This window comes from Crocuta crocuta, unplaced genomic scaffold, assembly GCF_008692635.1.
Source record: "Crocuta crocuta isolate KB4526 unplaced genomic scaffold, BGI_CrCroc_1.0 scaffold431, whole genome shotgun sequence".
Lineage (NCBI taxonomy): Eukaryota > Metazoa > Chordata > Mammalia > Carnivora > Hyaenidae > Crocuta > Crocuta crocuta.
In genome coordinates, this window is record NW_027528859.1 from 40,809 (window position 1) to 65,492 (window position 24,684).

Sequence of the window (24,684 nt, forward strand, 5' to 3'; positions counted from 1 at the left end):
AAAAACTGACGTTCTTTACATTAAGAAAACAGGGTGAAAAGAGAAAAAATTATGAATCTGGAACTGAGAAATACCCTAAATATGGTGGGAAATGTCGAGACATTAGCAATATGGAGGGGAAAATCCTAGTACCAAGAAGCAGTATAAGGTTTCAATGAACCTCTGGCAACATAAAATTGTGTTTCTAGCATTGTACAAAGTCTACCATGATGAATAGCTGACCAGATTATAATGCCTTCCGTATCAAAATTCAAATATATCTATATGGGAAACATTCCATAATGTCATGTCTGGTTATATAATAGGTCAGTAAGCAAACAAACTTTACAAAAATTCCTTGATAGCAATATTTACAGAAAAATATTTTAGCCCAATTGAGATTTACTTTGCGTAGGGCTAGAAAAAAGGAAAGAGCTTCTAACTTTCTATATTTGTCTTAACTTAGAAACATATCTATTATAAGAAGGTTTACTATATCAGGGGCGCCTGGGTGGCTTAGTTGGTTGAGCATCTGACTTTGGCTCAGGTCATGGATCTCACAGTTCATGAGTTTGAGCCCCACACTGGGCTCTCTGGTTAGCGCAGAGGCCACTTCAGATCCTCAGACTCCCACTCCCTCTGCCCTCCTCCGCCCTGCTCATGTTGTCTTAAAAATAAACATTAAAAAAAGTTACCATATCAAATTAATGCCGTATTATTTGTAGTCACTATTAGTAAAAATATTTACAAATAGGATACCAACATCAAACTCTGTGATAGTATCTTTTTAAAATTCAAATGTATTATGGCTTTAAGGAAATATGTGATTAGGCATCCAAACTCTTTCTAAACTATAACATTTTTAAAAATTATTCTTTTCAAAGAATGTTATAAACACTTTAGTTTTCAATATAAAAAGATACTTGGGATGAACAACTCATGATTTTATGTAATCATACAGAGTGAAAAGGAAATGATGTTGAATCAAACTCCCAAATCCAAATATCTGGGTAACTGAGTCAAATACTTTAAAGCTGATTTGTGTGTGTCTGTGTGTGTGTGTGTGTCTGTGTGTATGTACATTACAATTTTTAACTGCCACATGAGCATCCAAAATTGATCTGAAGGCTACTTGCCTAAACTCTTCAAATTCAACAACTCCAACATTTCTTCCCCGTTACAAAATGAGACTACTTAAACATACTAGAAGTGGAGGACCAGTATGACTATTTCTCTCGTTAGCAATAATACCTACTTCCGGACAGGCTAGATCTAAGGCTAATGGTTAAATGGAATCTGGCATCCTCCCAAAACAGCTATGATGAATTCCTATGAACACTGTTTTGGACAGACAGCCCCTGAGGGGTTCACTCTGGAAAACAGAAATACGAGGTCATTTCCAAACCTACTGCATCAGCGAAGGATTCAGAAAAACCTCTTGAAGACACAGCCCTAGTTTTATGCTTCATGCTGCTCAAAGACTGCTCTAGTCTACCATAGATTTAAATCAAAAGAAAACTAGAAAAGGCATTTCCAGGGGCGCCTGGGTACCTCAGTCGGTTAAGCTTCTAACTTTGGCTCAAGTCATGATCTCACAGTTCGTGAGTTCAAGCTTCGCGTTGGGGTCTGTGCTGACAGCTCAGAGCCTGGAGCCTGCTTCGGATTCTGTGTCTCCCTCTTTCTCCCCGCCCCTCCCCCACTCACGCTCTTTCTCAAAACTAAATAAACATTAAAAAAAGGAGTTTCCAGGAAACATTTTAAGACCCTACTCAAACCCAAGGTCTGATTTTAATCTTTGATGAAAAGATGTCACCCAAACATTTATGTTTTTCCATTCCAGATTCTGTAAAAAGGCTTCTGAAGACCAGCTTTAGGTTCTGTCCAACCTAGGTCCTCCATACATGGAGCTCAAGTCTTTTTCAGAAGGTGTAATTATTTCGATTCTGTTTCTGGGGTTTGTTTTCTCTGGATGTGCTCCGTGTTCCCCCAGAATGTATAACATTTCCTTTGATCTTCACACAACAGTCTGACATGGGATAGACAAAACCACTCCATTTTACTGATGACTTGCCAAGTAACTTGCTATAAGCAAAGCTAAAATGCCAGAACCAAATGCTCAAGTCCAGAACTTTATTTTTTTAATGCAAAAGCATCAAAAAGAGGTATGACTACTAATTTACTAATGAATCTATTTGAACATATGGATGATATAATCCACACGTGGGTTATTCCTCTTGGAGCTTGGCGACATCATCAATCTAGGCCAAAATTGAGAGTGCACTTGCAAATGATAGTCAGAAATTTACCCCTTCACTTGTTTTAGACAACAAATACATAACTGGCCCTCACTAGGAAACTATTTTTCTGCTGGGCAAGAGAAAGGAACTTAAAAATCCACAGCTGCCTTGAGAATGACACAAAAGGAAAAGTTGTTAGCCCAGAGGAGAAAAAAAGAATTCCCAAGGAAATTATAAGGAAATGTATAGAATATTTGTGTTATTTTTAAGATTTTAAACATCAGAAATGAAACCAGCTATATCATTCATGTTTTCCCAAAAGTAAATGTAAATGACTACACTATTTTATAAATGTAAATGACTATGTCATCAATGTAAGTGACTATGCTATTAAACTAGAACCTTGTGATTAAAGAGATGTATACTTATAATATACTTAGTTCTTCTTTATGATTACTGCTTTAAATCTAACAGAAGAGATTCGTCATCTTCCACTTTCACCTGGGGTTTAAAAGTAACTTTTAAAGGCTCGGGGGTTGAGACCTCCCCTCCTTCTGTGGGAGGATACACCACCCTGGCCTCCTCACGGTCTGTTTCACTGAGCTCATCAGTGTAGAGCTCAGTGATGGGGCCCAGAGACTCGTTCCTGGCAATGATGTCCACACCCATCTCCCTGACCTCTTCTGCATCTTCAGCAACAGTTTGGTCTTTAGCTTTCCGCAGGCTACGCATCTTAAAAGCTTCCCTTGAGGGAGCTGCATTAGAAATGGATTTCTTAAACCTTTCCCCTGACTGTTTCAGCCTCTCTCCCGACTGCCTTAACCTTTCTCCCGACTGCCTTAACCTTTCTCTCCTCTCTGGGGTCACTATTCTAGTTCTAATTCTGTTCACTTTCTTGTCAAAATTCTGCCGCGTCTTCTGCATGTTTTCTTTGGAAAATGCCTTTTTGATATTATCAATGCGCTCCTTGCCTGACTTTCTAAGCCTGGCAGATCTGCTTTCTTCAACATAATACTCTTCATCTGAAGACAGATCTATTGGAGGGTCAAAGACTTCATCTTCAGCCTCCTGATTCTCAGTTAGGTTTCTGTCTTTAACAACAGACAGGGATGTCGGACATCGAATCTCCTCCTGAAGGAGAGAAAAAGAAAGCATGTTAGACATCAGCTCTTTTACCTTCTGGCCATGCCTTTCCAATCTCCTCCATGGGCTGTTCACCTTCTGTTGCTCCTTAACTGTTGATATTTCGCAGGGTTTCTGTGTGTCCTGTTTCGCTTTATCTCCCAAGCTCAATCAGAGCAAAATGACCCACTCTTCTGTATTCAGATCCAAACATAAGCAAACTCACAAATATTTTATCTTCACCTCTCCTCTTCTCCTAAGATGAAGACACAATTCTAATTGACAGACTTCACCCGGATGTAACAGGGACAACTCACACTTAACATGTCCAAAAATTAAGGTCCACCCAGCATCCTCTCCACATCTTCTTTTCCTGGGCTTCTCAGCACCAGCACCCATCCAGGTGCAACCTAAATAGAAATCTAAGAATCTTCAACCCCAGTATTTCCCCTCTTTGTCATCCCATATCCAACAGGTCACCAAGTGCTTTCAATAACAGTGCTTAATAACTCCAGTCCCCTCCTCCTTCCTCCTTGCCTCTACCAATATCCTAATTCAGGTCCCTGTCACCTCAGACCTGAGCTTGTACAATAATATGTCTACTTCTAAAGCATCACCTAAGTATTTCCTGGGAAATATTTTGAAAGCATAACTCTGATCACATCTTTTCTCTACTTTAAAACTTTTGGTAATTCATCAATACTCAAAGGAAAGAATACAGTTCTTTAGTATGATTAAAAGGCTCTTCAGTTAGAGCTAAACCCTCTTTCCAGTCCAGCAACACACAACCACTCTCTGCTCCTCACACACAGTGTTTTCATCCCTCCATGCCGGTGCATATCTTTTTTACTACCTTTTTCTTTTCTCTTTCTTTTTTAAATTTTTGCTCACTTTAATGCCTTTCACCTCTTTTCAGCTGTCAACAAAATCTTCAAGAATCACTTCAAAAGTTCCCAACTTTCCCCGAGAAGCTAATTCTTTCTCTAATTTACACCAGAATGACATGTACACACCTCTACTTATAACACTTACCATTGTTTGAACTGAATTGAAACTCTACTCATTTATATACTGAGGCCTTCACTAAATAGGTTCAATAAAAGCAGTGATGTGTCTTATTTATGTTTTATGCCCAGTATCTATCAAAGAGCCTTGTACATAGTAGTTATAAAATGACTGTTCAATCAAATAGGGCATAGACCTTCATTCAACAAATAGTTTCTAAGCACCTACCATGCACCAGTCAATGTTCTAGGACCTGAGAACCTCCTGTGGAGAAAGCAGAGTAAAAGAGCTTATATTCTTGTGGAGAGAAAAATAAACAAGTTAAATATATAGTCTGTTGGATGGTGGTAAGCGCTAAAGTGGAAAATAAGGTAAGGAACAGAGATATACAATGACTGAAGAGGATGCTTGGAAAAGCTTCACTGAAAAGATGACATCCTAGCCTAGACCTGAAGGTAATGCATATATACCTGAGAGGAAAACCAAAACAGCAAGGAAGGCAGTGTGGCAGGAGCAGAGAGATTGAGGGGCAAGAAGAAGAGGAAACGAGGTAAGAGAGGTAGCGGGAGGGCCAGCTCATGTAGGGGTCTGTATCTAATAATAAGGACCATGGCTCTTATTCTGAGTCTGATGGGAAGCCTTTTAAAAAGTTTTGAAAACAGCAACATGATTTCACCCATGCTGTAAGAGGATTGCTTTACTGAAAATAGGCTCTACGGGGCACGATAAGAAGCAAGAACAGCTGTAGACCACTGAGATGTCAGTGAGAGATTCATGCGGGTGTTGGCAGAGCAGTGGTAAGAAGCAGTCTGATTCCAGATCTACTGGGAAGGCCGGCGCTAATAGGACTTACTGCTGGATTTGGATGTGGAGTGTTAGCGTCAAGGATGATTTTCAAGTACAAGGTTAGATTTCCCATTAACTGACATGGGGAAGAAAGCAGGAAGAGACTGGAGGGGAAGGATGAAATCTGAGATGTCAAGTGGGCAGCTTTCAATTCAGGAAAGAGGTCTGGACTAGAGATATAAATTTTGGAGTCATTAATGTCAAGAATTAAAAATCATGAGACCAGATGGAGGAGACTGTCAAGAGACTGAGTGAATGGAACAACACTTAATGTTATTCAAACTCCTTGGGGCCAAGGCACATTTCAGAATTCAGAATATTTTAGATTTGAGGAAAATATCTTTCACATTACATTCCCAGTCAGATTTTGGGAAGAAAAAATTTTGTGACATTAATATGAATATTCACTCTAAGGTGGAACAAAGAGTATAAACAGGAGCACCTGGGTGGCTCAGTCAGTTAAGTATCCAACTCTTTATTTCAGCTCAGGTCATGATCTCACAGTTTGTGGAATCAAACCCTGCATCAGGCTCTGCACTGACAGTGTAGAGCCTGCTTGGGATTCTCTTTCTCCCTCTCTTCCCCTCCCCCACTCGTGCACACACACTCTAAATAAATAAATAAATAAACCCCCCTCCCAAAAGAGTACATAAACAGCCTTGTGCTATTTTAGGTCAGGTTTTGCCACCAAATGGGTTCAGGTCAACCCTAGGCAGCAAGCTACCCAGTATGTTATGAAAAAATTTTAATTTTCAGAAATTTTTGGATTTTGGATTTTTATATAGATAAATAGATTTTGAAGTGTAGATAAGAAGGAAAAGATGAGAAAGTGCCAAAAAGAAGTATCAGCTACTAAGGCAAGAAGAAATCCAAGAGAGTAAGTAGCACCCTCGGAAGCCAAGGGAAAAGAAGTTTCAAGATGAGAGGGAGGGACCAGCTATGCCATACATGTCAAACGGTAAGGATGAAGATTGGGTTTGGGAACATGGCAGACACTGGAGACCCTTGGGAACCAGCCCAGAAACACAACGGCTAAAGAATTCCAACTCACTATTTAAGAATTAAACAGGCAAGACTTTAAAGATCATGAGACTTTTAAGGAAACCCATGAGTTAAAATCTCCATTCTGAATTTCCAGTATAGTGTTTTTGCATATATCATTTTCTAAATGTTTATTATTTTCTTTTGAGAGAGAGAAAGAGCGCAAGCAGGCGAGAGGCAGAGAGAAAGCATGAGTTGGGGAAAGGCAGAGAGAGAGGGAAATACAGAATCCACAGCAGGCTCTAGGCTCTGACAGTTAACTGACTGAGCCATCCAGGTGCCCCTCATGAGTTAAAATTTCTAAAAGAAACTATACTCCTATTTGGGATCCAAATGAAATCTGTTCAATCAGGGGCACCTGGGTGGCTTGGCTGGTTGAATGTCCGACTTCAGCTCAGGTCATGACCTCGTGGTCATGGATTCAAGCCCCACGTTGGGCTCTGCGCTGACAGCTTAGAGCCTGGGGCCTGCTTCGAATTCTGTGTCTCCCTCTCTTTCTGTCTCTCCCCCATTCACACTCTGTCTCTCTCTCTCTCTATCTCAAAAACAAACATAAAAAAAGATTTTTTAAAAATCTGTTCAATGAAATAAATTTAATAAATACGTAAGAAACAGGTTTATTCCAAAACCTATCAGCCTGATATCAAGAAGGTCCTTGGGAACCTGATTTCTTTGGATACTTGCTTAAAATTAAATTCCTTGGCTACAGGATTGGAGAGTCTATCTAGCAGCTTTGAAAAAAGAAGAAAAGGCAGATGGGCGTGTCATAGCTCTCTGATGAATCAGTGAAAGCAGCAAAATTATTCTTCTCCTTTCCTGACACCTGCTACGGGGAGCAGCTTCAGCAACACCAAGTGGGTTGGTATGGCCTGAGAAGGTATAATTAGAATAGGAAGGAGCCAAAGAATAATTACTGCTTAGTAGGGGGAAAAACCCTCACAATCTTGCTGTGAAGGAATCAGATATAGCTTAACTCAGGAATCACATACCCTTCTCTTCAATTGCACAAATTATACAAAATCAGGCTTAAAAAAACAAAACAAAACAGAGGTACAGTGAGAGAAAGTACTTGTTCCATGGATCTATTTGTTGCAATTCCTATGAGTCAAAGATACCATGAGTTAATGATAAAGACACTGTAATAATAATTACAGATTACAGGTTGGGTTACAATTGATTTCCAAATAATTATTATATCTCTTTTTATGTAAAAGACCAGGTAAAATGATGATTTTTGTAACAAAACAAGTACTATTATCACAGTAAAGTGGGCCCTGATTGAGTATCAAAGTAACATAGCTAGGGAACTTCTAAATATATAAGTCTGGGACTTATCACTAGGGAAACACCAAATATCTCATTTGATAACTGCAGGCATGTGGTTTGTAAGCAAAATTGTTGGAAGAGATGGTAAGAGATGGAAGAGATGCTGGCTTGCAGGAGAAGGTGATCAAAGTGGAAGTATGTTAAGGAGAAATGATAATTGATGAAAATTAGCAGATAATTTTTTTTAATGCAAATGTCCAGGATTAGGTGAAAGCTCAGCTATATACAACTGTGGGAAATAAAATGCCAATAAAGATTGCCACCAAGGGGCGCCTGGGTGGCTCAGTTGGTTGAGCATTCAACTTCAGCTCAGATCATAATCTTGCAGTTCGTGAGTTCGAGCCCCACATTGGACTTGCTGTTGTTAGCGCACTGCCCACTTCAGATCCTCTGTCCCCCTCTCTCTATGACCCTCTCCCACTCGCTCTCTCTCAAAAAAATAAAACATTAAAAAAAAAAAGACTGCCACCAAAAGATGTAACCAGGGAAAACTTTTTGATGAAAAAACCAAATGTAAATGAAAGCATACAATCGCCAAATTACTCCAGCTTTAATTTTAGAAGCACAGGTGATCTCAATATAACCACTTAGACGTACTGACTATGAGAATGAAGTCTAAGAACTAATTTTAACTAAGAATAACCATGTGAATACCGTATAGTGTTCTAACAGCTAATGAATCATCAAATCCATTGTTATTTGCCATTATAAAAGATAGCAACTGCTTACTGACAAACTGTTGCTTACCCTGAACAACTTAATTTCATAGAACCTTCACAGCACTATATCTTACAAGGAACAAGATCTGACTTAAATTAGTGCCTCTCAGTTGCTTTTTACCTACTATCTTTTACTTATTCAAGTAACTACAGGAGCTCAGAAAAAAATAGCAAGCTTCAGGGAATAAATAGATGAACAACAAAACTAATCTTAACTATTAAAAAAAATTATGTCAACAGACCAAATGACGAAAGTTCAAAAGCTCAGTTAGAACTTTTCAGAAACTTCTTTCCTCTAGCTTTTTTAGATCTTGATTGGCACATGGCCCACTCTCCACATAAAGGTTCTCAGGAGAAATGCTTGATACCAAGAATGCTTCCTGCATGCCCTATGCAAGTGAAGGGTGCGACACAACCCCTTCCTGCTGATGTCCTTGGAAGGTGAACTCATTCTCTAGTACCGAATCTAGATACATGGACACTGGGACTGGCCTCTTCTTAAATAAAACAGGTTCTTAAAAACAGATCCAAAATACCATTCTTTCATGCCAGTATAACTGTATCCATCAACAGAGCTACAGAGAACTGCCTAACATATAAAGAATGCTGTGGAGAGTTGTGGCCCACAACCTTAGTATCTCACAAATATCTGCCTACATAATCCAGCTGTGTTCCTATTTCATTTTGGTTTTGCTCTTCTAGGGTTTTTTCCTACGCATAGGGCCATCCATCTATTTTAAAAATACAGTGTGATAACACTGTATATTATATGTGCACTGGTGAACATCCCTACACACATTCCTGATTTTATGCTTAGAAAAATTCTTTGATGTGAAATTTTGGTGCCAGAAGGTTTGCGAAGGTTCTTAATAACATACTACCAAAACTTCCCTCCAGAGATGCCAGTTAATATTCCCAACCAGCAGAGTATGAAAGTACCCTTAAACTCTGGGTATATGTTTTAATAAATTAAAATATGTAAATAGGCAAAAGTGGAATTCTTCTCATTTGTCTTTGAGAACAGTCTGATAATGACTTTCTCATTTTTCTGCCAAAGGAGGAGAGTTCAACTTTTTCCTTATGATTTGTAAGAGTTCTAAAACATAAATATTATGCATTTTGCCATGGATGTGTTCCTATTTCAAAAAATATTGAGTACCAAGTGCAGAGTAATACAGGAACTTAGCGTAATACACAATGCCGCACAAAAACTACTATATTAAATAAGCTAAGCCAAAAGACCATAAGATTTATAAGCAATTACTTATTTAATTTACTTATGACTCCTATATTCTTAAAAGTGTAACAACTATAAGAAACAGAAACAACTGCCTGATTGTTAAGAAATAGTTTTTCTTATTATAATTGTGACTTACGTATTCTCACATGTAAAAATTCCAACAGACAAACAACATTCTGAAAAGTTTACATTTTATGGTTTAGGGCTTTCGAGGGTCTCCATAAGAAGGGGGAAAACCACACTGAGGATTACTGGTTCTCGATTTCTCTTTTTAGGTGTTTTAACTAGTGGCTTCTTAGAGCTCTTCTAGAACTAACATTCTCAATGTATGAAAGGGCATCATGCTGATATGGCTAATATGCTGGAGGAGCCTTACGAATATTAAGTTTCAAAGGCAAGAAATAGCCTCAGCTCTGATCCACAGTTCATATTACACAAAATGGTTGAGAAGCTCAAAATACTGAAAGGATAGTATATTAGTCAACACAGAAATGGCTTTATCCTGAGATTCCTGCTGATAGAGAACGCCACTCTGAATATATACAATGGTTACGAGATGACGCTGGAAACTTCTGATAGGACTGGTTGGCAATTCGAGGATGTAAGATTTTATGATAATCAAGCAAAACTCAAGTGGCAAGCTTACCTGGAATATTACCACACGGAATTTGTTTTTCTTCATTATTTCCTCTTGCTTGGATTCAACTTTTCTCACATGAGTTTGCTGCCTCTCCACCCGGGCCTTCACGTCTTTAATGTGAGCACTGACTTTTCGAGTTTTCTCAAACAACTTGTTAATGACGTAGCCTGTATTGCTGTGTGACTGGGAAAACTTCAACAGGTCAATCTGGACAGATTTTATGGCATTTTCCATGTCTCTGTGTCTCTCCTCTAGTCTCTTCTGGCTTGCCTGCACACTGTCCACGATGGTGGCTACTTTGTCCAGCACGGTCACAATGGTAAGAGCAGCGTCTTGGTCTTCATCTTCTGTAACACTCGAGAGGCGATTCTGATGGGTTTTATCAGCATTTGAAGCAGACCCATTATGTTCCATTTTACTTATTTCTCAGTGAAAGATGTCCCACCACAATCAATTCTGGCACTAAGAGCAAAAAGTTAGCTTGATAACAGGCACAGGGTTGTTTAAAGGGTTGGAAACCCCACCCCTGGAGACTGGTCAAGTATTTATAACTACAAATACCCACACGTGACTGTTCTGCAATATGAACCCTTGCAGATCACTGGGTACTGTTCCAAACATGCTTGGTGACTGACTAATGGACTCAAATAAGACTGTGTGGAGAGGAGGAAAGCTTTAAAAAAAAGTTCCCTGAAGCCGCCATGTTACTAATATTAAGCCTAGAAGCCAAATGACCAAAAAAAGCAAATACTAAATACTTAGGGAAGCTTTTGCCTTTAAATAATTTGAAGCAGTATTTGTAAAAGCAAAGGGAAGTTTTGAATTGAAATCTTTTTGTACTTATTTCACATATTAAATGTACCAATATATCAATATCAAAGAATGTATAAAATAAACACACCAAAACAGAGGCCATATAGTGAAAACATTATATTATAACATGCTTTTCCAAACCAAATATTAAAATTAATATTTAACTTTGAACATATTCTTAAATTCTACATGCATACTTCTGATTATCTAAACTACATGTTAAACAGCTGAATACATTCTACTCACACTTCAGATCTTTAAACACCAACAATCTATTAATATAGCTATTACTATAGGACAAATTTGGATAGAGGTCTTAGATAATTTTTAAGCTCACTTTAAGAGCACCCATCGTTAACAATCATTTTTGCATTTTATTCACAAACACTGATACAATTTGTTTATTTATGTTAAAACAAATATTTTCTTAAAAATGAATGTGTATTAAAGTAGTTTAACTGATATAGAGAAGGCTTTATTCCAATCTGTTAAACCATTTTCACAATACCTAATCTACTTCTCAGGGATCTGTTCCATCTTTGCTACCAGGTATCTTTCCAAATTACCAGAATTATATTTTCAAAGAGAGGAATCATCAAATTCCAATTCATACAGCTTATAAATATTTTACATCTAACACACACAGCTTTACAGTTCATGCGATAGATAGGCAGTGTCTAAAAAATCAGTTACTAAATCTCAAAAACATTTAAATGTCTATTTAAACACAGTGTCTTCTAGATTTTTTATCCTTTTTTGTAAGAAAAGTAATCTGTAAACATCTTTACCTTTAGTTCATGCTTGGTCATTTGTTGTGGTCATTGTGGAAGAAGTGGGTATGACTTTATAACCATTTGTGAAGTGGTCCATCTTTGCAAAAATATTACATTCCATGGGTAAAGAACAAGTCTTAGAATTACCATGTGGTATAAATTTGTGAAATCAATTTCTGTATTTAAAAACATAAAACAAAGACTACGAAACAGTCCAAAACTGTTGTAGCTGAATATTCTAAATACGAGCCAACAGTACTACACTAAAAATGTCCAAAAATAAGGCCTCTGAAATAAATATTTCCATTCTTTAAAAAAAGACATAATAAATGTACATCACATGGTCAGTGTACATATAAAAGTCACGGGTTTAAACCATTCTGGATGACGTATCTGAAGTAAAATGACCTAGGTTTTGCTTCTGTCGCCGTCCTCTGTTGTTTTTAGGGCATTTTCTGTTGAGTTAAAAAGAGTAGAGAAAAAGGTCATTTGGCTTAAGATATTTCAAATGTTTCCAAAGTAATACACATTTCACACATAAAGCCTTATTGGGAAACAGGATGCTATTTGATGCAAGCCAAGCCGAGGACCAACATGTCAGACTGCCGTCTTCCCTCCACAGCTGGGGGGCGAGAGGGCAGCTGCAGGATGCGGGCGTGAGTACAAGCAAAGCCCACTGCCGTGTCTCCACTGCTGCAGATGCATTTCCCTGCCCTCCTTCTGGCCTGACAACTCCCTAGCTGCGGTGACTAATCACATAAACCTAGGATAGCAGAAAGGATCCTGACCCACGTACTTCTTCTGAGCATTATGACACCTCCAAAGTGACAAGAACAGCTTGGACGAAGGAGTAATCAGGAAGAAGTTGCGTATTAACCTCAGATATGAATACTCAGGAAATGCTTAGTGATTTTAGACAAGGACTCAAAAGAAGTCTTTCTGCACCCTGCTTGGGCAAACCACAGAACCCAACAAAGAACTGTCAGGCTAGAGATAGGGGATAGTCTTGGACTCTGTTTTCACTTTACTGTACATGCTTCTCCGTGGGGGCATCCATCTCACTGTGCTGTAACTGCCCTTGTGGCTGCCCACCAGAATGCAAACACATGAGCCTGACTAGGCACAAAGTGCTATGGGATACAGTGTGGAACAAAGGCACTGGGATGAATTCTGGGAATTCTGAGTTTGGGCTCCAGTAAAAACTAGCTGTGCAATCTCCTTTTCCTACATATGAAATATTAAAGGTTGTACCAACCTCTAAAATCTCTGCCAGCAAGGAATTTATAATCTAATGGAAAGAAAGTCTTGTGACCAGGAATACTCCTAAAGTTCTCTGTTTCTAATTCGGTTTCAAAGAGCACTGCTTAGCCTTGACTTAAACACCTTGATGGTAACACTTTAATTTTATATGCTATTTTTGCAAATTTTATTTCACTAATCCTCATAAAAACACTTTGAGATAGAGAGTGATGAAATCATGTCCATTTCATGGTTAAGAGGGCAAACAAACCTCTTTAACTGTCACCAACTCACCATGACCTTGGAAAAGTTCCAACTTCACAGGGCCATGGTTTTGTCATCTATAAAATAAAGGTATTTGGCTAGGATGATTTTTGAGGTTCCTGCTACTGTCATTGGAGGAGTCTAAAACCATAAAAGATTCCAAGCATAAAAGAAGAAAATTTTACTCATGCAGTCTTGATAAGTGAGTCAGTGGGAACATCCTTTTAATGGAAGATTCCTCACATGTAACAGCCACCATGGGATAAGTGAACAGCTGTCCCGTAATGGACTGTGTGGGAGAGGCACTCCTTAAAAATTCAGTGGAGCTAAGTCCAAGTACATAATTATAATATTCTAAATTCAAGACAGCAAAACATTTGAGGGGAGACAACACCACAATAAAAAGACAAGCCTCAATGAGGAGACATGTATGATAAATTCAAAGAGATGATCCTTCAGTAACAGAGACAGTGGGCAGTAAAAGACACTATAACACAGTCATAAAAACACTGTGATGTCTAAAGTGTCTGTAAAGGGAGCACATGGATTTGGGATATAAACTTGAGGGCACTAACTTGAAAACTACCTGTCAGGTAATTTTAATTTAGTAGAAATAGAATTCAGAAGATTGTAGCACACTGAGAACAGAAGCATAGAACAGGATAAAAGGCTGGACTGGGATTTGTAAAGGGCTTAAGTATCTTGAGAAAGGTATTCCCCCAACCAAGCCTTCGGTCTCCTCACCTCTTTAGAATTGAAGGCACTGACTCAAAGCTGCTTCCTGCTAACTTAAACATCCTTTGATCTTCTTAAAGATGACACCATCACCAGGTCTCAAAAACGTCCCTCATCTTTATCTTCTTTCACCCTCCAAATAATTCATTACTCCACTTCTGCTTTACTCGAATAATGTCCTAAATAGTTCCCCTGACCTCACATTTTCTCTCCTCCAGTGAAATTTTATAGATGACACCCAGATTAATGCTCTAAAGAAATGATTCATACCAAGTCATTCCTCCCCACCACCACTCTGTTCAAAAGCCCTGTCCCTCTAACAAAATTAGGTTTGAACCTTGCAAGCAAGCAATGGTCATACTTGGCAAATATATTTCCTGAGATGACCCAACCTAGAACCTCCTCCTGATGGTTCAGTGGAAAGAGGAATGGTTTAGAAATCAGGCAGCACTGAATCCAAATCCAGCGCTTCCACTTATAGCGGGATGACCACAGGCAAACTACTTACCCTCTAAGCCTATATTAAATGGCCACAGGCAGCCCTGCTGTTACATGGGTTCTTTTTTTTCTATTTTCCCTTTCTGCTCTCATTATTTTTTATACTATTATCCCAATTTTAATCTACCACCCATTTTTTTTTCCTACTGCCCAATTTTATACTCAGTAGTCTTGCCTAAGGGCAGATCATCTGTTCAGTGGAATAAAGTCCACTGATTTTAGCGTTTGAATTTTATGAAAAATACCTGTTATTCAGAGAACATTTTTTATCATTTCTAGATTTATCATCTCAGCTCCAGATGGCTGAGACTAGTGAAGGTCTGGCTTCTATCCAGACCTTGGATAGAAGAGCTATAAATCCATTATGGCCTGCCAATATCGTACTTGATATGCTCCGATCCTCTGCCCAGAATAATGCAGACGAGTACAGAAATGATGTTTATGGAACTTCTGAACCAAATCTTAAAGGAGATAGGAACAGCCAAGCAAGACAAAAAAGACAGGACACTGGGAAGCAGACAGACAATATGAACTGGATTTCGCTGTCCTTGGGTCCAGTTCATTTCTGATTTCTGCATTTCCACTCAGTTTGGAAAATACCCATTTTTTGCCTGTTGCAATCTAAGTATTTCCTTTAATTTTGAGTTTAATTATGATAAATGTCAATGGCTTTTGTTATGATGGAGAATTTTAAAGATTACTATGATTGTGTTCTAGAAAATGAAGTAATGTTAAGACAATGATGTCTTAACAATGATGTCAGTTTTCTTTGATCTCTGATTTCTTCCTTTCTTATTGTATTTATTATGGATAAAGTATATTCTTAGGGCATAAAACACGTGCAGTTCATCAGGGCTTTAAAAATTTGGGAATGCCCTTCTGTGCATGTGCAACCCATTCTGCTACTACAGTCATCATCCCAGAATGTAGTTCTAAGATCCCTACATGCTTTATGTCACTGAATATTATCATGCTCCCTCTGCCTGTTGCCCAGCTATACCTGTTAACTCTGAGAATGAGTTCTTCTCAATACTCTAAAGAAGCAAGATAAGGAGAGGTCAGACCTACGTAGAAACCCTTAGGGAACTGATCCTAGGATTTTTTCCTAATAGACCAGAACACTTAAAGCCCCTATCATTTCTGTGTGCTTCAAGGTTCTTCTTTAATTTAACAGCTATCCACCTCTAATTTAAGGTTGGTATTTCTTAGGCCACTACCTACCTTGTTATGCACATGACAATCGCTACTATAATAGCAATCTGAACAGCTCCAATAATTGCTGCAATAAGAACATGAGTGAGCTTTTGCCTACTTGGCACAACATAGAGAATACTAAAGTCCGTCTTTTCACAGTGCTGTCCAGTGTAACCAGATTCACATCTGAAAAGGGGAGGAGAAAAGATTCCTATGAGAATTATAAATTTCAGTAATTACTAGGTTTTAAAAGTAAAAACATATCAAAGAATAATAAATTTATACAAAAATAACAAATCAGGTGTTTTCCCACTCTGAAAAAAAAAAATTGCCATCTATGTATTTCCTTAAACTCTAACTCAATGTCTATTTCACACAGTGCTTCTTTCACCTATCATTACAGGACATTAATTTTAAAGTTGCTAAATGGTCTTTATTCCCTTCTTTTAAAAAACAGATACATGAAGGGGGCCTGGTGGCTCAGTCAGTTAAGAGTCCAACTCTTGATTTTAGCTCCAATGATAATCTCAGGGTCATGGGATTAAGCCCCACATCAGGCTCTGCACTGGGTGTGGAGCCCACGTGGGTTTCTCCCTCTCTCGTTCTCTCTCTGCCCCTACCCCACTCGAACAAGTACATGCTCTCTCTCTCAAAAAAAAAAAAACGGTACATAATAGTATATTCACTGGCTATAATAGAACTAACATTGATTTCTCACTCTAAGACATGCCAGCTATTTCCTTTTTTTGGGGTGTTTATTTATTGAGAGAAGGGGGAGGGGCAGAGAGAGAGAAAGAATCCCAAGCAGGTTCCATGCTCTGCATGGAGCCCCATGAGGAACTCAATCCCATGATCTTGAGATCATGACTTGAGCTGATATTAAGAGTTGGATGCTTAACCAATGGAATCATCTAAGTGCCCCTACTTTCCATTTTTCACAACTATGAATTAGGTGTGACAAACGTTGGTGAGTGTGCACATTTCTATATTTAATGTTACTCCTTAGGCTAGGTACTTGGAAATGGGATGACCAAATAAATAGGTATAAACATTTACAGTTCTCTGAAAATTGCGCCAAATTATATTCAACACATTTTTTTGGGTACATAAATATAATCATTAAAGATGCAAGGGGAAAAGAAAAATAAGTTATTAATGACAAAAGCAAGCCAAGCAGCCAAGTAGCTGCTAATCTTAGAAATTATCTGAATTTCAAGTAAATAAAAAGGCAACAACATCAACTGATGATAATAATTTGACATGGGGAAACATTTAAGATATTTAACAAATTTCACTTTTTAGCTGATAGAGTGAAATGTGTAAATTAGCCAGCCTTCAGTTAGAACTGATTAATAAAACCTCTAAAGTGTAAGGATAGTATATTATGAACATCCCATACTTCATTTAAAAAAAAGCTATTTTAATAGAGTACACATAAACCCAGGAGTAGGGGTGATGTGAGTCCACTCCTCCCTTCCCTGAGGTTCCTACACACCTGCCAGAAAATTTGGGCTCTAAGTTTACAAGCAGACAAAAACACAAAAACAAAAACAAAGTAGTAAGGTAGATTTATAGATCATGGAACAGAACTGAGAGCCCTGAACTACACCCATACATCTATGGTCAGCTGATCTCTGACAAGGGCACTAAGACAATTCAATAAGAAAAACTAATCTCTCCACCAAAGCTGCTGGGACAACTGGACATCCACATGCGAAAGAATGAAGTTGGACCTCTTCTTCACAACATCACAAAAAGTAATTCAAAATGGATTACAGATCTAAAGGCAACAGTTAAAACCATAGGGGCGCCTGGGTGGCTCAGTCGGCTGAACGTCCGACTTCAACTTGGGTCATGATCTCTTGGTCTGGCAATTTGAGCCGTGCATTGGTCTCTATGCTGACAAACTCAGAGCCTGGAACCTGTTTCTGACTCTGTATCTCCCTCTCTCTCTGCCCTTCGTCCACTCGTGCTCTGTCTGTCTCTGTCTCTGTCTCTCAAAAAATAAACGTTAAAAGTAACAGCTAAAACTATAAAACTCTTAGGAAAAAAAAAGTAAATATAATCTGGATCAGGCAATGATTTCTTAGATATGATACTAAAAGCACAAACAACAAAAAGTTAAACTGGATTAAATTAAAATCTTTTGTGTTTAAAGGCACTATCAAGAAAGCAAAAAGACATCCAAAAGAACAGAACATTTTTGCAAATTGTATTTTTATAAGAGACTTGTATCTAGAATATATTTTAAAAACTCTTACAAACTCATTAACAAAAAGGAAAAAAATTACAAAATGAGCAAAAAGATCTGAATAAACATTTTTCCAAACAAGATATACAAATGGCAAAAAGCACATGAAAAGATACCAACATCATTAGTCATCATGGAAATGCAAATCAAAACCACAAGAAGATACCACACTTCATATCCACTGGAATGGCCAGAATCAAAAAGTCAGATAGTAACTGTTGATGAGGATTCTGTAGGGAATGAAAAATGGCAAAGCCACTTTTGAAAACAGTCCGGCAGTTCCCCAAAAGTTAAACACAGAGTTACTATTTTGCCTAGCAATTCCACTCCTGTACACTTGCCCCACTGAAATTAACACAAGTCCACACAAAAACTTGCAAACAATTATTCAGGGCACCATTATTCATTAATAGCCAAAAAGTGGGAATAATCCAAATATTCATCAATTGGTAAGCAGATTATAAAATGTGGTACTTTAAGGAACAAAGTACTGACATATGCTAAAACATGGATAAATCCTGAAAACATTATGCTAAGTGAAAGAAACCAGACACAGAAGACTAAGTTATACAAGTCCACTTAAATGAAATGTCCCAAACAGGAAGATCTATAAAGACAAAACAGATTAGTGGCTGTCTAAGACTAAAGGGGGCAGACAGGGTGATTTGAGAGTAATAACTAAAGAACGTAGTTTCTTCTGCGGGTTATGAAATGTTCTAAAATTGATTGTGGTGACTGCAAAACTGTGAAAAGAAAACTAAATACTAAAAATCACTGGTTTTAAAAAAAGAATAAATGGGTAAAAATGGGAAGATTATTAACATAAAGTGCAATCTCCATAAAATAAAATCAAACCAGTTGTTCAAAAGAATCATAGTTACTACTAATAATAGATTCCAGGGGATTTTATCTCATTGGTCCTGATTTAAAGAGGGCACTTTCTGATGCAGAGAACATCATCCTCAATAATATAGCAGTAATAAATTCAACAATATAACAAAACCTTATAAGATTTAAAAAATAATGCCTTTTGTGCTAGGCTAATGGCAAAAAGTCAAAGCTCAGTAAAATAAAAACGGTTCCGTAGGGAGCTATAACAGTGTCCAGATATGCAGCTCTCCGACAGTTTAGCTTAATCCAAAGATTAAACTCAGAATATCAAAAAGAATGTATAGGCCATATATCATTCAGGCAATCCTCCTTGGATATTATTTTCTGCAACTGACTTTTGGGTTATACTCTCCAAATATCTGGAATAACAACTTCTAGGTTATTACTATTTCTTCTGTTACTGACTAAAGGCAGATCCAGGCATTTGGTTTTCTACACTCTCATCCTGCACACCGTCCATAGTAATCTCATTCATTACCTTGACCTCATGTGATGATTCATCCACTCATCCATTTATTGAACATCTGACATGAGTCAAGTTCTGTGGATATTTGGGATATATCAGTGAGCAAAACAAATAAAGATCGTTGGCCTGGTTAACCTCCAGTTGGGGGAGGGAGGGTCAATAAACATGAGAAGTAAATTAAATGGTTATGTTAGAAGGTGATATGTACTACACAAAGAGAGAGAAAAGAGTTAGTTAAGGGAAATTATGAGTGCCAGTTATAGGCCAGGAAGAGAGAGTGGCAACTTTTAAACAAGATGGTCTGGGTAGGCTTCATTAAAAAGGTGACATGTGAGTGAGGATGTGAGAGAGGTGAGGGACTCTGCCATGTGGACAACGGGAAGGAGAACATATCAGATAAAGGAAGAGTCAGTGCAAAGACCCTGAGGAGGGAGCATGAGCACATGCCCATGTCCAAGAAAAGCAAGCATGGCTGGAGTGGAGTGAGCAAGCAGAAGGGAAGCAGAGGAACAAGGCAGAGAGGTGAAAAGGCCAAACTGCGTAGGGCTTCTGCACTCAATGAGATAGAGGAGCCACTGGGAGGGTTTTAGCAGAGAAATGACATGAACTGACTTTCATTTGAAAAGTCTTCATCTCGGGATGCATGGGTGGCTCAATCAGTTAAGTGCCCTTGACCAGGTCGTGAACAGCCAACTCACATTTTGTGAGTTCAAGCCCTGCATCAGGCCCTCTGCTGTCAGCACAGAGCCTGCTTCAGATCCTCTGTCTCCTCCCTCTGTCCCTCCCCTACTTGCACACATGCACTCCCTCTCTCTCAAAAATAAACATTAAAAAAATGTAAAGTCGGGGCGCCTGGGTGGCTTAGTCGGTTAAGCGTCCGACTTTCACTTAGGTCATGATCTCGCGGTTCGTGGGTTCGAGCCCCGCGTCAGGCTCTGTGCTGACCTGCAGCTCAGAGCCTAGAGCCTGTTTCAGTCTGTGACTCCCTCTCTCTCTGACCCTCCCCTGCTCACGCTGTCTCTCTCTCTCTCTCTCTTCTATAAATAAATAAAAACATTAAAAAAAAATTAAAAAAAAAAAAAAAATAAAGTCTCCATCTGGCTTCTAAGTTGAACATGGACCAAAGAATACAATCAGGAAGGCTGCTGCAATAATGGTGGTGTGGACTAGGCAGTGGCAGTAGCAGTAGGGAGAAGAACTCTGATTCTGGACATATTCTGAAATAGAGCTAACAGGATTTCTCAAATGACTGGGTATGGAACAGGAGAGAACTCAAAGATGTATCAGAGGTGTTTTATCTGAGCAAAGGAAAAGGTGGAGCTGGCATCAACTAAAATGAAGAAGGTAGCAGATGGAGCAGGGTTAGAGGAGGGAGGCAGATCAGATCAGCTTAGATCCTATCGAAATTGAGGAGTCAAGACATCCACAGGAAAATGTCAAGGAGGGAGAGGGATCTATGAGTCTCAAGTTGAGGACAGGGGTCTGGGATTTATGCAAAGTAGGAGTCATCAGCATATGTCATGGAAAGCTCTAAGGCTGGGTGGCATCACTAAGAAAGAAGACCAGGACTGGACCCTGGTGCATTCCAACAATGAGAGGTCAGGAGCAAAAGGTGAACCAGCCAAGAAGATATAAAGGAATGGCCAGTGAGACAGCAGAAAATAGAGAGAGAATGCAATCCCTAAAGCCAAGTGAATTATGCATATCGCATAGGAGTCAAATGCTATTGACTGTTCTAAAGTAATTTAAGACTAAGAACTGATCACTGAATTTAACAACAAGAACAGCCTCAGTGAAGTGTTGGGACAAAAGCTCACTGCGGTGGGTTCAAGAGATACAGGAAATAAGGAGCCGGAGACAGAGCAGAGACAACTCTTTTGAGTTCTTCTACAAAAGGAATAAATCGGACAGTAGCTAATGGGAGTGAGAATTTTTTTCAAAGATAAAAGAAATGAAAATATATTTAAATTACAGATACATATATAAATATACATTAAAACATATCTATACAAAATATATAAAACACAGAAAAGCGGGGAGAATTTCTGGTAGGTGAGTGTGAAAAATCTGTGAGGGTTCTCCTTATAATGCTGCCGTGTTCTCAGTGAACTCAGAAACAAGATGATCAGCTAAGGATGAGAAAGAGGTACAGACAATCTGAAGAGAAGGGCGACAATAGCAAGCCAGCATGCAGGACAGAAGGAGGATGAATGGACTGAAGCCCAGAAAGCCAACCTGGCAGCTTGCAGGGCCACTCTGAGCATAAACGTCGGTGAGAGGCACTAACCTGGTGGTGTGCTTTTCAACAGCAGCCATGTTCAGCTGGACAGGTACACAGAATAGCTGGACAGGTATACAGCAGGCAGGAAGGAATGAACTAGGATTATAATTTGTCAAGTGAGTATGATGAAGCAAGAGAGGGACTACGACTGACCATGAATTTAAGCTGAACAAGGAGGGGACGAAGACGTTCGAGGGACTAAAGGCGATAGGATGGACAAACTGGAGGCCTAGAGGGACGGAAGCAGGCCTGGGTAGAACTGTAAGGGATAGGCTAGCCTATTCCCTAATGTATGCCTCCCACCTGCATCTGTCTCCTGAGTTCTTGATCAACATATATCCAGCAGCCGACTAGCCTTCCCTAAGTGGGTCCCCCACAGGCACCTGAGACCAAGCATATTACACTGAACACATCATTTCCATCCAAACCTCCTCCCTCTTCCGGCTCCCAGTCCCCACTCAGTTCTGCCTTACCCAGAAACCCACGAGGCTTTCGACTCTTCCTTCCCACCACCCTCCACCAACTCCCACGTCCTATCCTCGAACCCAACTAGTCACTAAAACCTAGGGGTTGAGCTTTATCTTCTCTCTGCAATTCATCTGCTGATCTCAGTGTCACTACAACTCCTTTACTTAGTTCAGGCTCTAATTTCTTACTAACACATAGTCTCCTAACATTCAGTCTGCTGATCCATCTTCCACAAAACCACTAGAGTGGCTTTCAGATATGGTCAGAGCTTTCTTAACTTAAATCCTTCAGTGGCTTCTCAAGCACCCTTTAAAATAAAGGGCAAGTTCCTGGCGTGACACAAATGCTCCCATAAGACCTGCCCCTCTTCTCACAATGTCCCTCATCCTCTTCAAGGTGAAGTGCCTTGTCTGAAGCCCCAAATCACCTTGTGTATATCTATCTCTGTGTGGCAGCATTTTTCATATTATACTGTAATTGCTTATTATTAATCTCTTCTACCAGATGGTAGGTTTTTTGGAAGGCAAGATCCCTGGATCCCTGTCATATTTGAATTTGAGATGCCAGGGCTATGTAGAATTTGGTACAAAGTAAGTAATAAACAAACAAACAAATTAATGGTGGGATAATACTCGAAGATTTTAACCTAATAATAGGACTGTGGCTAACAGTTGTTCATCCCTGCCTGCTTGTTGCTATCCAAATATACCCACATTATTAGTTGAAGTGTGTGTGATATTATGGCCTGATTCTTGCAGACTTTGTAAATGCTTAGACAAAAGGAAAAGATCTGCTGCTTTTTAGGATTATAAGTATGCAGAAAAGAGATTCTCTGGCATTTAAGAAACAACTCTGGTCTGGAGAAGAGGGAAAAGCTGATCATCACACGGCATTCAAAAAATATTTACTGAGGCACCTGGGTGGCTCAGTCGGTTAAACGTCCGACTCTTGGTTTTGGCTCAGGTCACGATCTCACAGTTCATGAGTTCGAGCTCCACATGGGATTCTGCAGAGCCTGCTTGGGATTCTCTCCTTCTCTCTCTGCCAGCCCCTCCTCCTCTCTCTCTTCCTCTCTCTCTCTCAGAACAAATGCATAAACGTATTTTAAAAAGTAACTAAGTAGCTACGGGGCTAGGCCCCCTGCTAGGCAATGGGAAGACAGGTTTGGCAAAACAGAGTCCCGAACCTAATGGCAATTATAATCTAATAATGTCAACCCCTATTAGTTAAATACATACTGAGTACCAGGTATTGTGCGAAGCACTTTGCATATATTATCTCATTTAATTTTAGCAACAATTTAAATGGAAATTTAGCAACAGTTTTAGGAGATAGGTACATTATTATTACAATTTTTGAAATGAGAAAATGAGGCTTAGAAATTTAAGTAACTTCCAAAGAGCAGAGCCAGTGACTGGCTAATCTGGGGTACCTGCTTCCAAAGCCTTTAACCACTATACCACTGAATCCTCTCACTGTCAGTTACTGCAAAAGTAAATACTGCAAAGTGACCTGGTGTCACTTCATTATCAGGACATCGTCCTCCCTCATCCCTCACTTTTAGATATCTTGAAAGATGCCCTATCCTAAGAACAACACAATCTGAATTTCTATCAAGATATGTATGCCACCATGGGACAAATAGAAGGAATCCATTTAATGATTTTGTTTTAAAACTGGCTTGTTCCCCTTTGCACAGCTGTATTTTTTTTAACATTCAGGAGAGAGGAGGAGGAAAGGAATGATAGCACTTTCAATCAGGAAAAAGCCAAAAGCTTAACAAAGAATTATTTAATCATTAACAGTTTATACTGCTTTGTTCTGTTTTTTCAGCAGAAGGGGAGGAGTAAAAAGAGAGCCAAGAGAAAGAAGCTAAAGGTAGAGGGACCAGGAGACGTGCTTTCAAACAGCCTTCTTTTACTTTCTGGAGAGAAAGATTCACTGACCTAGTAGGCTGACAGAACAAAAGAAAAGTGTAGTATCTTTCCATGTTTTGACTAAGAAAGGAAAAAAAAGGACCCTGGCCAAACAGCAAGAGGCAGGAACGGAGCAGAATGACAGCCATCTCCCCTGGTCTATGGAAATACTGTCCCTTGGTTAACCAGACCAACTTGAGAGAGAGGACGAGCTCCCAGCAGCAGCAGGAAGTGTGACTGGTAAACAGACGCAGAGCAGCAAAACACATCATGATCATTAGGCTGAATGTCAGGAAATCCGAGATCTAGTTTTGCTGCTGCTGACCTTGAACAAGTCTCAACCTCTCTGGCATCAGACAGTTGAAGATTTGCACCTTCCCCATTTCCATTTCTCTCCTCACACCTGGTTCTACATCCCATTCCTTTATTTTTAGAAATCTATTTCAGTATATGTTCTGAGTTACATGTTCTCTGTTCTTAACACATTCTTTAGTCCCTAAATCACCTTGTGACAGATTGCCTGAAAACCAAAATAGTGTTGAAATATGGCATATTTATTTTTTATATAAAAATGGACAACATAATATTAAAAATGTTGAGCCCATAATCCTAAAACCCTAATGTGACATCTGTTTTTGGTTTTGCATATTATACTTGTCAGCTTTTTCCAAATGATGCTATTTTTTACCCAACTGCAAATAAATAATACTTCTTGGTAATATTTCATCCATATTTCACTG

At 39.0% G+C, this 24,684-nt stretch overlaps 2 protein-coding genes across 2 annotated transcripts in view; both read right to left on the bottom strand.

Annotated features, from left to right (window-relative positions):
- Nucleotides 1–1,882: 1,882 nt before the first annotated feature.
- Nucleotides 1,883–11,845, bottom strand: CAVIN4 (caveolae associated protein 4). The gene is made up of 3 exons (XM_077756090.1): nt 11,757–11,845; nt 10,162–10,617; nt 1,883–3,347 (listed from the first exon to the last, which is right to left on the bottom strand). The coding sequence occupies exons 2-3, from the start codon at nt 10,567–10,569 to the stop codon at nt 2,670–2,672; spliced, it is 1,086 nt and encodes a 361-aa protein (XP_077612216.1). The 5' UTR covers nt 10,570–10,617; nt 11,757–11,845; the 3' UTR covers nt 1,883–2,669.
- The window catches only part of TMEFF1 (transmembrane protein with EGF like and two follistatin like domains 1), a 58,406-nt gene continuing 44,823 nt past the window's right edge, over nt 11,102–24,684 (bottom strand). Inside the window, exons 9-10 of the mRNA XM_077756091.1 lie at nt 15,699–15,857; nt 11,102–12,196 (exon numbers count right to left, since the gene is read on the bottom strand). Coding sequence (XP_077612217.1) covers nt 12,112–12,196; nt 15,699–15,857 — 244 coding nt within the window. The 3' untranslated portion in view covers nt 11,102–12,111. The remainder of the gene's footprint in view (nt 12,197–15,698; nt 15,858–24,684) is intronic.